This window comes from Martes martes (genome assembly GCF_963455335.1).
Source record: "Martes martes genome assembly, chromosome: 6".
Lineage (NCBI taxonomy): Eukaryota > Metazoa > Chordata > Mammalia > Carnivora > Mustelidae > Martes > Martes martes.
In genome coordinates this window covers 17042284-17054322 of record NC_137893.1, presented here as the reverse complement: position 1 = coordinate 17054322, position 12039 = coordinate 17042284, and the positions used below count along the sequence as shown (strand labels likewise).

General features: G+C 42.7%; 2 protein-coding genes across 3 annotated transcripts in view; one reads left to right on the top strand and one right to left on the bottom strand.

Annotated features, from left to right (window-relative positions):
* The window catches only part of NT5DC1 (5'-nucleotidase domain containing 1), a 140302-nt gene that overhangs the window by 95735 nt on the left and 32528 nt on the right, over positions 1 to 12039 (top strand). The gene's annotated exons all lie outside the window — the stretch shown is intronic.
* Positions 10841 to 11602, bottom strand: LOC308344798 (eukaryotic translation initiation factor 1-like). Its single transcript, XM_080806601.1, has one exon. It carries the CDS (start codon positions 11522 to 11524, stop codon positions 11183 to 11185), a length of 342 nt encoding a protein of 113 aa, XP_080662727.1. The 5' UTR covers positions 11525 to 11602; the 3' UTR covers positions 10841 to 11182.

Here is a 12039-nt window from a genome sequence, read left to right as displayed (position 1 = left end):
TAACATTATGGGATGGCTGCTTTTATTACCATTTCATAACCAACAACCAACCAAGTATATAACTGAGACTCGAATCAGGACTGTCCAATTTGGATCCGGGCCACCCAGGACCACATCCTGTAAAATGTGTGTGTGTGTGTGTGTGTGTGTGTGTGTGTGTGTGTGTGTGTGTCTGCTCCGTACAAAACTGTTCTGTCCTTCGAAGATTTTTTTTTTTTTTTAGATTTTTAAAAATTTATTTGAGAGAAAGAGAGAGAGATAATGAGAGATAGACCACAAGCAAGGAGGAGAGAGAGAAGCAGGCTCCACGCTGAGCAGGGAGCCTGTTGTGGGACTCGATCCCAGGACCCTGGAACCGTAATGACCTGAGCCAAAGGCAGGCACCCAACTGACTGAGCCACCCAGGCGCCCTGTCCTTCGAAGATTTTCCAGCAGGGTTGGAATTGCCATTCTCCTGAAATCAATAGCAACAGCTCTTATTTAATGAAGTTATCTACAAATCACGAATTTTCTCCCTTCCCTCCTACTCTGTTCTAAAATGATCTTATTTGCTGACATGAGACATTAAATGAAGCTCCTTTTGTAGTTTTAAAAGGAGTTCTTATCTGGAAGGAGAGAATGTTTGTCTTGGTTTGCAGAGAAACTGAGCTGCTCCTGGTCATCATCTAAGAGGTCTGGTGAGATTTCCTTCCATTCACATTTTTCTTCATTGAGTGCTCATAGTTCATTTAGTTTTTATTGCTAACGTTTGCCAAACACTGTGAGTAAAATGTTTGCCTCATTTAAATTGAATTTCGAATGTTTCCTTCTTGGCTATGGAGTAATTCTAGGCTTTCGGGTTCTCTGGATTTACGTTGACAGCACCTTTCCTTTCAAAAAGAAATAGTCTGGTCACTTATGTCACATGCTTTCTTAACAGATTTTTTTCTAGGTCAAAAGAAAGTCAGAATATAATTTCTCATCAGTAAATAGTTTGATTCTTACAGTGTTCTTTTATTCAGGTTTTCTGGAAACCTGTAGCATCTCTGCCTAAATAACTAGACCTGTTTTCTGCTTAGAGCAGATTTGTTGTACCTCGTTCTCTGAGAGATTGAAGATCTGCACTAAATATACACACCAGCATTTATATTACTTCTAAGACCTCTTAGCCTTGTGATTCACTAAAATTTATGATAAGTAGGCCTCATTTAGATTGAGCACAAGTTTACCTTTGACTACCGAAGAAATGGTTTATTTTATTAAGCCACATAATACTGTATACTCACTAAGATTTCAGATGAGCGTATCTAACCTCCTTAACAGAAGTGTTAATGGCATGACCTTTATTGAATGAGTTCTGTGTTTCTAGAATCCAGTTACTGTATTTCCGAGCACTATAATGGCACAGAGAAAATTGCTTAATGGAGCTAAGGGGAAGGTAGAAATCGGCTGCAATGAGTGAACTGTACAGAAAAATAAATGAAGGGCGCCTGGGTGGCTCAGCGGGTTAAAGCCTCTGCCTTCAGCTCAGTTCCTGGGATCCAGCCCCGTATCGGGCTCTCTGCTCAGCAGGGAGCCTGCCTCCCTCTCTCTCTGCCTGCCTCTCTACTTGTGATCTCTGTCTGTCAAAAAAATAAAGTCTTTAAAAATAAATAAATAAATGAATGAACAGGAGTTGGAGTGTGTGAACAAGAACGTAGTGGTGGGCATATTCAAGCAAGACAAAAAAAAACTAAAAAAAAGTGGGAATTGAGCAGACTCCCAAAAGCAAAGTGGAATTGAGAAAAGCAGAGAAGAAATGGGTGTTGAGGGAATAGCTCCAGGTTAAGAGTGGGAGGGGCTGGCCAGCGGACTTTCCAAGCAGAAGCACCACGGTGGTGGCGACAAATCCGTTCTGTTGTTTGCACAATAGGAGCTACTTTTGCCTCCCGTTTGGGTTCACGTGGACTCTCGGCCCCAGACCTCCCTGAAGTTCATGCTCCGTTGCCTTTGCGTCTGCTCTCTGCTGAGTCGCTCCCCCTCCCCTTCCCTACAGGCTGAATGCCCCGCACTGACAAGGCCAAACTAAATCTCAGCCTTCTCCTGGAGCTCCCCTTGCCTGCCGGAGAAGCAGTCCTTTTCCTCGCCAGCAGCCCTGGCAGCCTGGTCATCGGCCGCAGCCCGCACCCCGCGGACTGCACGTCAGTTCCTGGTGTGCCCTCGACACTGAGGCCTCCTTGCAGGAGGAGAGCAGCCGTCCTGGTGTATTCTGGATGCCCGCACCGTGCCTGGCCCCAAGTGCACACGCAGTAGGTGAACTGTGTGTTTTCGGGACCAGTGGGAAAAATAATTCTCCACCTACATTTCATATTAACATCAGTAGCATCCATAGTCATAGAAATAAAAGGTTTGTTTTGTTTATTGTAGACTTACTGCGTCCTAAAGAGAGAAAGCAGAAAAATACCTTTTTTTGAAAAGCTTTTAATAATATATGTATTAGATATACGTAAAGACTGAATCCTTAACATGATTTTTAAGATTTTACATGTTAACCCAGCAGAGTTGGTTTTTGATTTTTGGTTTTAAAAGTCTCCTTTCTTAAATGCTTAAAGAATACATATGATTGTCATCTTAATGGGATGATAGGTTTGTTCAGAAAAGTAGTCAAGATACAAACTGGCAGTGTTAGCGAAACCGGAAAGATGATAGAATGAAAGAAATAAAAGGAATCTGGCTAGAGAAGAAAACAGAGAAGGTGAAGAGTGCTGCCTAGAGTCGAGTGCTTTCTGGAAGCCGTCCGAACTCGGTGAACCTTCCTGCCCAGGTTCCCACTGTTTTCTCCCTGAGAGCCTGCCCGCCCTGACAGAAGCTGTCACCCGTGTTAGGTGTCCCCAGGCTTCCTCTCCTTTCTGTCTCATAATGGAGGATTTTAGCCAGGGGGCTGCCTTCCCATCACAAATTGATTATTTATGTTCATTTGGGAGCTGCCTTAGTGTAGTGTGTATGTTCTCGCACGCTGTCTGACCATTCTTTTCAGCTGTGTGCTTCAGGAGAAGGACCAGGTTAGAAGAAACACAGTGGGGGCGCCTGGGGGGCTCAGTGGGTTAAAGCCTCTGCCTTCAGCTCAGGTCATGATCGCAGGGTCCTGGGATCGAGCCCCGCATCGGGCTCTGCTCAGCGGGGAGCCTGCTTCCCTCTCTCCCTCTCTCTCTGCCTGCCTCTCTGCCTACTGGTGATCTCCGTCAAATAAATAAATAAAATCTTAAAAAAAAAAAAAAAAAGGAGAAGAAACACAGTGAAAGTTCTGTTTGAACACTTGAGTCCTTAGTGGGAGGCAGGTTTTTTTGTCTTTTTAAGACTTTGGTACTAAATGCGCCCTATAGTATCTAGCTCCTTTGTTCCTGTTACTGTTTTTGATCTCTGTGTGCCTCAAGGCTAGAAAAATCAATAGTAACTTTTTGGTTTGGTTTTGTTTTGTTTCATTTTGTGAGAAAGTGCGAGCAGGGGAGGGGGGCAGGAGGAGAGGAAAAAGAGAATCCCAAGCAGGCTCCAGGCCCAGTGTGGAGCCGGACAAGGGGCTCTGTTGCACGACCCTGAGATCATGACCCAAGCAGAACCAGAGTGAGCTGCTTGACCCACTGAGCCACCCAGGCGCCCCAGTGGTAACTGTTTTAAAAAGCCGTCAGCATTGGCACCTCTCTAAGCCTCCTTTGCCCCAAGCTATCCTGTTTTAGTTCTCATTTTTTCCAGCCGAGGCAAAAGGTTTCAAGTCAGAATCATCAGCGGGCCTGCTTCCTCTGGTGACAACAAAACCTTTTTGATGGTTACGTGCCTGGCAAATACATTTAAAAACTCTCCGAGGCGAAAGTTACCGTGTACCTCTTTGAAGCTAGCCCCTAAAACCGGTCCCAGGTTTTCCCTGGAAGCATCTTTACTTTGCTGTACCAAGGAAAACATCCTTGTTTCTCAACGCAGCTCATGTGTAAGGCTGTGCTTCGGCAGTAGTGCCTTTATTCACCCCAGGCTTCAAACTTTTGAGGTCCTTCTGATGATGTCATCATGTCATCATGTGCATTTCTTGGATCTTTCGACTTCCTCTGACATTAACCAGGAAAATATCACCAGCCGTTGGCTTTCAGCCGGGGGCTTGCGGTGTCTTGCTGTGACCCGTGCTGTCGCTCGGTTAACAAGCAGACCAGATAGGCCTGAAAACATTTTATTCAGAGGCTGAAAAGTCTACCAGAATCATAAAGATAATGGCAAAGGCATATTTAGATTTGTTTTAGCAAGGAGAACCCTCTTCTGGCCCAGTAGAATAGGCTGTTCGAGGACCCAGGCCAGGAAATAACTGAGCGGCGAGCCCCCTGCCTGGGGCTCTGCTGTGATGAAAACTATCCAGAGGTATTTACATTATCTGTCAGAAAGCGGTCTGGCCACAGATGATTTGTGAATATTCATTCTGCTTGAGAGACTGCATCACCTTAAAACAGTGTCTCCAATTAATGAACTTAGTAATTATCCTTGGTACTTTCTAATACTAGGTTATAACCGTTGGTTGTTTATTGTTCCTGTCCTATGACTACGAAATACCGTATTTATAACAGGAATCAGCAGATGTTTCCCCAAAGGACCAGAAAATAAAAATTACAGGCTTTATGTAGATACTTATATCACCATTTTAAGATGTAAAAAAACCTTTCTTAGCAGGCGGGCTGTGGTTTGCCAACTCTAGTCTTTATGATCACCTGGTAGGTTTTTTCCAGTAGCTCTCTCCTCACACACACTTCTGCAGTCAGTAATCCTCTACTGTTTGCCAGACACCAAGAATGTAAAAAAATATAAAGACAGCTCCTTTTCTGAAAGATCGCACAGCCTCAGGAGGGAGGAAAATACAGAGATACACTTACTAAAGGTGTTTGCTACTGTGTAGTGCAGTGAATGTCGTCAGTGGTGTTCAGAGGCATCGTGCCAGGGGAGAGCTGCATGTAGACCACCGTCTGGTGACCAGCCACAGACATGCCTAATTAGCAAAGGGGGGACAGTGCGTTCCAGGAAGGGCAATGATATCTACTTCTTAATGTAATACACTTGTTTTGTTTCCTATCTCAGTATAAGATCTCTGTTCCAGGATAATTACATAGGTAACTTCAGCTCAGTAACTACAAAGTATTCCGATAGAAACTCTGAGGAAAAGCCCATTATTCAGTAATTACGGAGCAAAATAGGACACAATTTAAGGAACTTGACCTCTGCTTTTTTTAAATTATTATTATTATTATTATTTTTAATTTTAGAGCAGGGAGAGGGAAGGGGATAGAGAGATTCTTAAGCAGGCTCCATGCCCAGCACAGAGCCCCATGTGGGGCTTGATCTCACAACCCTGAGATCGTGATCTGAGCCAAAACCAAGAGTCAGATGCTTAACCAACTGAGCCACGCAGGTGTCCCTCCGCTTTTTTCTGTTGTTTTACTTTCATAGACACTGATCACCAGATAATTTAGATCTGAAACACAGTTTTAAACATGTAGGCAACGTGGTTACATACATTATGTAACATGCTAATCATTCTGTAATTATGAAGAGGTTACATAGGGTTTAGTGGACTAGGATTCCTGAGCTGTATTCCATTCCCAGATTTGTTGCTAACTGGTTTTGAACAAAATCAGTAGTCTCTACTCATCTTTAAAATCTTCTAATGAGAACCTACTAATTCATCTATAACAGGACAGGATTGAAGTAGGTGACATCTAAGGCCCCTTCCAGTTCAAGATACTGTAAGTATAATTAGAGTGCATGTCAGTAGATACGTTTTTCCTTTGCAGAAATCAAACTTGATTTGTCCAAAGCTCAGACTCTCGCTTACTTGAATTCCCATCAATCCCAAAGACCTTGAACTGTGATAACTATGTAGTAGTATACCACATGCCAAAAAAAAAAAAAAAAAAGAAAAAGAAAAAAAAAGGAAGGGGAAATTTATGGTGTCCTTGAAGTTACAGAGCGCCTAAATGCTGTGCCCCTAGAGAAGGAGTATTGCATGGGTTCTGAAAAGGGACCAGCTGCATTCACATCCTGGCTCTGCCACATTCTGGTTTGTAACTTTGGGCAGGTTCCTTAGCCTCTCTGTATCTTAGTTCCCTCAGCTGCCAGGATGGAAATAATAGAGGTCCCACCTCACAGTGTTGTTGTTGTAAATATTAAATACGGTCACAGCTGTAAATGTCTTAGAATTGTGTTTGGCAAAAATAAGCACTCAAAGTATGTCAGTTATTATTATAAATAAGGTAATTATATATAAGTCCATTTAGAAGATTTAATATTGAAATGTTTTAAAATAAATGATAATGCCATTGGAAATTGCTCCAATATGATGGTAAACAAAAAGACACAGGTAAGAAACTATATGTGGTATGCTTAAAATTGCCATAAAGTTTCACATGAATAGAGCATATCCTGGCAGGAGTCACATCAAAATATTTGTATGTTTGATAGCTGGTCTGAAAAAAGAGCCCCTAATGAATTATGCCTCCCAGACTTCACACCCTTCTGTTTTCTTTTCCTTAAAAATGAGCTGGGGGGCACCTGGGTGGCTCAGTGGGTTGAGCCGCTGCCTTTGGCTCGGGTCATGATCTCGGGGTCCTAGGATCGAGTCCTGCATCGGGCTCTCTGCTCGGCAGGGAGCCTGCTTCCCTCTCTCTCTCTCTGCCTGCCTCTCTGCCTATTTGTGATCTCTCTCTGTCAAATAAATAAATAGAATCTTTAAAAAAAAAAAAAATGAGCTGGGCCCCATATAATCAGTAAATTGCAGCGGAAATGGCCCTCTCAGACTGCTAAGGCTATGTCGTAAGTGTCCTTGCAGGTTTTACTTTAGTATTTTGGGACAAGTTCAGCTTATCCCGAGACTGGCCTGCTGTGGGAAAGCCCAGGCTAGCTGGGTAGAAACGTGGTTTGCCAGCCCTCGGTCTCCCCACTATCCCAGCCCAGGGGCCGCACAGCCACTGAAGGAATCCTTAGATGATTCCAGACCCAGTCGTGACATTTGACTGACACACCCCCAAGTGAGAGCCACCCAGCTGAACGCGAACTCTGTCAGTCCTAAAAACCATGAGATAGGATAATACACTGCTATTTTAAGTAAACCGCTCTGTGTGAGGTGGTTTTGATACAGCGGTAGAAAACTCAGTAAAATGAATTTTCTATACCAAGAATGTACCGTTTAATAAAATCAGTAATCTCTTTAAAAACTGTTGTTTTCAATGGCAGTGTAGTTTCAACTTTAAGAATGTTATGTTTCAAAAAAAAAAAAGAATATTAGGTTTCATGTGTTTTTAAGTTGTACGTGTCCATTTGGTAATTTTCAACCTACAAATTAATAAGAACAGTACTTTAGCCACCCTAAATAAATGTAAGCTTGTTGGACTTTACACATGTAACAGAGTACAGGGCAGTCCAGGAATTTATTTGTGTAGAATATTCTCTATCAACTATTACAGAGAATCTCCTTTTTTCTAAGCCCTAGGTATAAGATTTCTCTTGACAATGACAAACGGGGCATATTGGATGCTTTTTTTTTTTTCCTCCCTACCAGACTGCTCTTGTCTGGGGCATCTAAATCTGTGGTCCTTAACTTCTCGGGAGTCACATGTCCCCCAGGAATCGGACATAAACTAGAGCACCTGCACCTGCTCTGCTCCCTCAGACCACACACACATACAGGGAGGAGCAGAGTGTGCAGACAGCATCAGAATTTCCTTCACCCACTGAAGCCATGTATGTACTGTGGGTTAGGAATTCTAGTCTGGGGCGGGGGGCACGTAGGGGACTCAGATGAGCATCTGTTTCTTGATTTTGGCTCAGGTCTTGATCTCAGGGTCCTGGGATTGAGCCCTGCATCACACTCCCTGCTCAGCAGTGAGTCTGCTTATCTCCCTCTCCCTTTGCCCCTCCCCCCATTTGAGCATATTCTCTCTCTCAAATGAAGAAATAAATCTTAAAAAAAAAAAACAAAGAATTCTGATCTAGGGCGTTATTATTCCTCAAGACTCCTTCAGCAGTACTGCAGAACGTTACACATAGGTCCTGTGTAGTTGTGTTTGCTATAGTAGATATTAACACTTTTCTATTTTATCAAGTCTATAATTTTAAGTTTTATATTACAAAAGTACAGCCTCTGCCAGAATAATTATCTGCACTAAAATGGCTCACTAAGGGGCACCTGGGTGGCTCAGTGGGTTAAGCCTCTGCCTTCGGCTCAGGTCATGATCTCAGGGTCCTGGGATAGAGCCCCTCATCAGGCTCTCTGCTCGGCGTTGAGCCTGCTTCCTCTCTCTCTGCCTCCTCTCTGCCTACTTGTGATCTCTCTGTCAAATAAATAAAATCTTTTTAAAAAGTAAATAAAAATAAATAAAATGGCTCACTAATTTAAAACTTTAGTATTTTTTCCCTTTTCTTTCTCTTTCCTTCAGGAAAAGAGGTATTTTTTTTTAAATATGTGGTTTTATAAGGGTTTTCTACGGCAGTAGTACTTAAAGTGTGGTCCTTAGACTATCAGCTGGTGTGGGAAATTGTTAGAAATGCACATTTTCAAACTCCACCCAAACATACCGAATCAGAAACTCTGGGAGCATTTCAGCTAGCCTTCTGGGTGATTCTAATATACCCTAAAGCCTGAGAATCACTACTCTACGGAAGTCCTGAAAGAATTGAAAGATTCTTTGAAATCACTTTTTGAAAGACTGTATACATGAAGTGGAGATACATGTCAGAGGAAGAGAGACACTGTGGAAATGGGAGTTCATTGTGACTAGGTTCTCCAGCTGTGACATCACCATGGAGGTGTGGATGCAGGTGTAGACTAAGACCAAAGTGCCCCATCTCTGCCACCTGTTCAAAGGTTTGCAAATGTCTGATCGGCCAGGTGTGAATCTTGGGAGCCTATCGGGGATCTCTAGGGTGTGGCACTGGAATTGATGTTCTTTGCACGTGCACCACAGGGTTCCCCGTGCTCCCAGATTCAGCCTCATAACTGACTCCCTCCTCCATTCCCCTATCAGGTCAAATGGCCCGAGCCAGTCTTCCTTAGCATCGTCAGTATCCTTGCATTTCAGCGTTCAGCCCTCGTGTCCTTTCCACGCTCTTCGTTCTCCTCCCAGCACAAGCGTTCTCTTCATCAGACAAGGTCTGATTCGGTGTTCACGTCTGCGTGTGGCATCACACATCAACAGCAACTAATATGTGTTGACTCCCTATTACATACAAGGCTCTGTTAGGTGATTAAGTAATGTAAAATTAAGAAGCCCTTGTCCTCTGAGAGCCTCCGATACGCAGTGAGGCAGGTAGGATATACAGATGATAATAGCAAGAGTTCTCACTCTTAGATCTTAGAGCAGTAATCCTTAAAATTACTTGGGGAGCTTTAAAAAAAATACCAGTGTCATCACCCCAGCCCAGACCAATTAAATCAGAATCTTTTGACTAGGGCATAGTTACAGAAATAGAAGTCAAATACTATTAAAATACAAATTTTATGAATTATGTTTTTCAATATCTTATATACTTCGTTGTCCAATCCTTATGTGTTGTCCTTTTCCAAGCATTATATTTAGCATGTAGATTTTCACTTTACTCAATCTAGATATTCTAGGTTTCTTTATTTACAAATACATTAGATAGAAACAAACCATATAGGGACCATAAATAGGAAATCTGTCCTAAAATTAAATTTGTTTCATCTTTTCCCTCTGTAAATAAAAGTGATTTTAGAACATACACAGCCTATTGCTTATCTCTGTCATCCTTCAAAAAATATTTGAGTATCTCTTGGCCCAAAACAAAGTTATATGTATGTATATTTCAGAAAATTCATTCTGTCATCTCTTTCAGCAAGTACATTTAAACGGTGTAGAGCTAAACATTCTAGCTGTTCACTGGCATGCTGTTCTATAACTTGTAAAAGTCGTGAACATTTCAGTCTCTCCTATATTACGTTCTGCAGCAGAAACAACAGCAGACCTTAACTGGGGTCTGATGGTGGAGGTGTTGGCATCCCAGCATCTCTGATCCCTTTTGTAAAGAGCTTTGAAGACTCCAGCCACAAAATCACAGAAACGGTAGTGACGCAGTTAACAAGAAAAATGCTTTCCGACTCCATGATGATAGAAAGAGTATGTGGACACAACTGTTCGTTAAAATTAAAAAGCGTATTTTTAATATTCAAATTGTACTTTTCTTTTTAACCACAAGAGGTCCCTAAATCCTCAGTCACGTTTGATACATGCAGACCCATTTTATGTGCCTGTCAGACTGTTGCAACACTTTGCTATTATTTTCATTACTGTATTAACCAAATTTTTAATATATGAAAAGTAAACATCTATTCTTTAGAACTAGCTTTTTTTTTTCAGGTGTTTCTGAAAACAAGTTTTATTTAAATAAGGGTTTAAATACATTACATAACATTAAAACTGAAGGAAGAAATAAACCAAAGACCAGTCTGTTACTTCACATGGCATTGGGCAGCTGTCGCTAGTAAGTTGCAAGCTCTACAGCTAGCTACGTGACTGACACATCAGTTTGAAGTTTGTTCCCTTGTCAAAAGTTTAACTCAGAAGGTTGGCCTCACATTCTGGTGTTTGGACATGGATTAGCTAGGATATGTCTGGTCAAAAAGACCTGGTGGCAAGGCAGATGTCCTAGGACGCCTCTCTAGAGGGAAGGTGGCTGCCCTAAGCTCTGCCCACCTGGTCAGGTTGGAGACACCAGGGATCGAGCTTTGACTACCAGTGACTCCCTGTAGCAGCACAGCTGCCGTTGCTGTCTTACCCCATCCTGACCTCTCAGCTTCACCGTGGACTGTTCAGGTGGTGACATTCTCTTAGGGCAGGGAACTCTGAAGAGGGAGAGCCGAGGAGCTTCTGGCCAGACATAGCTGTCTGTGATCTTGGGGCTGTGTGCTGGCCCGAAACCTCACGTTACTGCTTGGTTTCAGGCCGGACACTGCCAGGCGCCTACTGCTTGACCTCTGTTTAAATGAGGGACTTCAAGACTAGACAGCATGGCTCTTTTCAGTTTATTGCATGAAGGAGTTACACTAGTCCAAGTTAAAAGCAGACCCCAAATGGTTACATTATACAAGCTGTGAGGTTTTTAAATTTGTGACAAGGGACAGAAGGGAAATTCTACTCATTGCAAGGAAATCCTCACTTATGCTTCAGTGAGCCAAAAGCCCTTAAAACCCATGAACCTTCAGCTGGTCGTCCTTAGCCAGTCCAATCTCCACCAGGAACTGGCATATGTTCTTGCGCTGGTCACCCTGTAGCTGAATTAGTTCTCCATATTCTGGATGCTCAATTACAGTACCATTGCAGGCAAATTTCTTCTTAAACGCCTTCACTAGTTTCTTTTTATCGTAATCATCAGCGATCCCTTGGTCAGTAGTAAGGGTCTTCCTGCCGTTTCTCTGTTGAATTCTTATATGGATATAATCCTCAGTGCCAACAGGAAGCAGATCATCACCCTTGCTTGCATCAGCAAAGGGGTCGAAGGAGTGGAGGTTCTGGATAGCGGACATACAATACGATTCCTTTTCCTCGGTGGAAACGGCCCGTGGAAGGCGGCGGTGGCAGGAGAAGGCGGGTGGGGGGGACGGAGCATCGGGAAGCGAGGGGGCTCAAGGGAGAAGCTGCTGAGTCCTTGGCGGCGGCTCAGTGACTGGGCTAAAGCTAGCTTTTTAAAAAATATACTTTTAATCCCATCTGGATACAGAAAACACCAGTGTCTAAGGATATGAGAGGGGTGGAAAGACCGAAAATGAGTTACATAAAGTGGCTGTGAAATAGAATTCCTTTGAAGTTAAGTGAAAACACAGGCTACTTTGTGAATTGACAACAAGTAAGACCATTCCCTTCTTTCTACCCTAGGTCTAAATTCTCTGTCTTGTCCAGTCAATGTTAACCGATCAGTATAAGAATGTAATTAAATACAATTATTTTTTTCGATAGGGGTAAAAAAAAAAAAAAAAACGGAAGGTACTCTGGATAGGGTGACTTTGACAGGGCATGAATAATGTAATTTTTTGTCATAGGT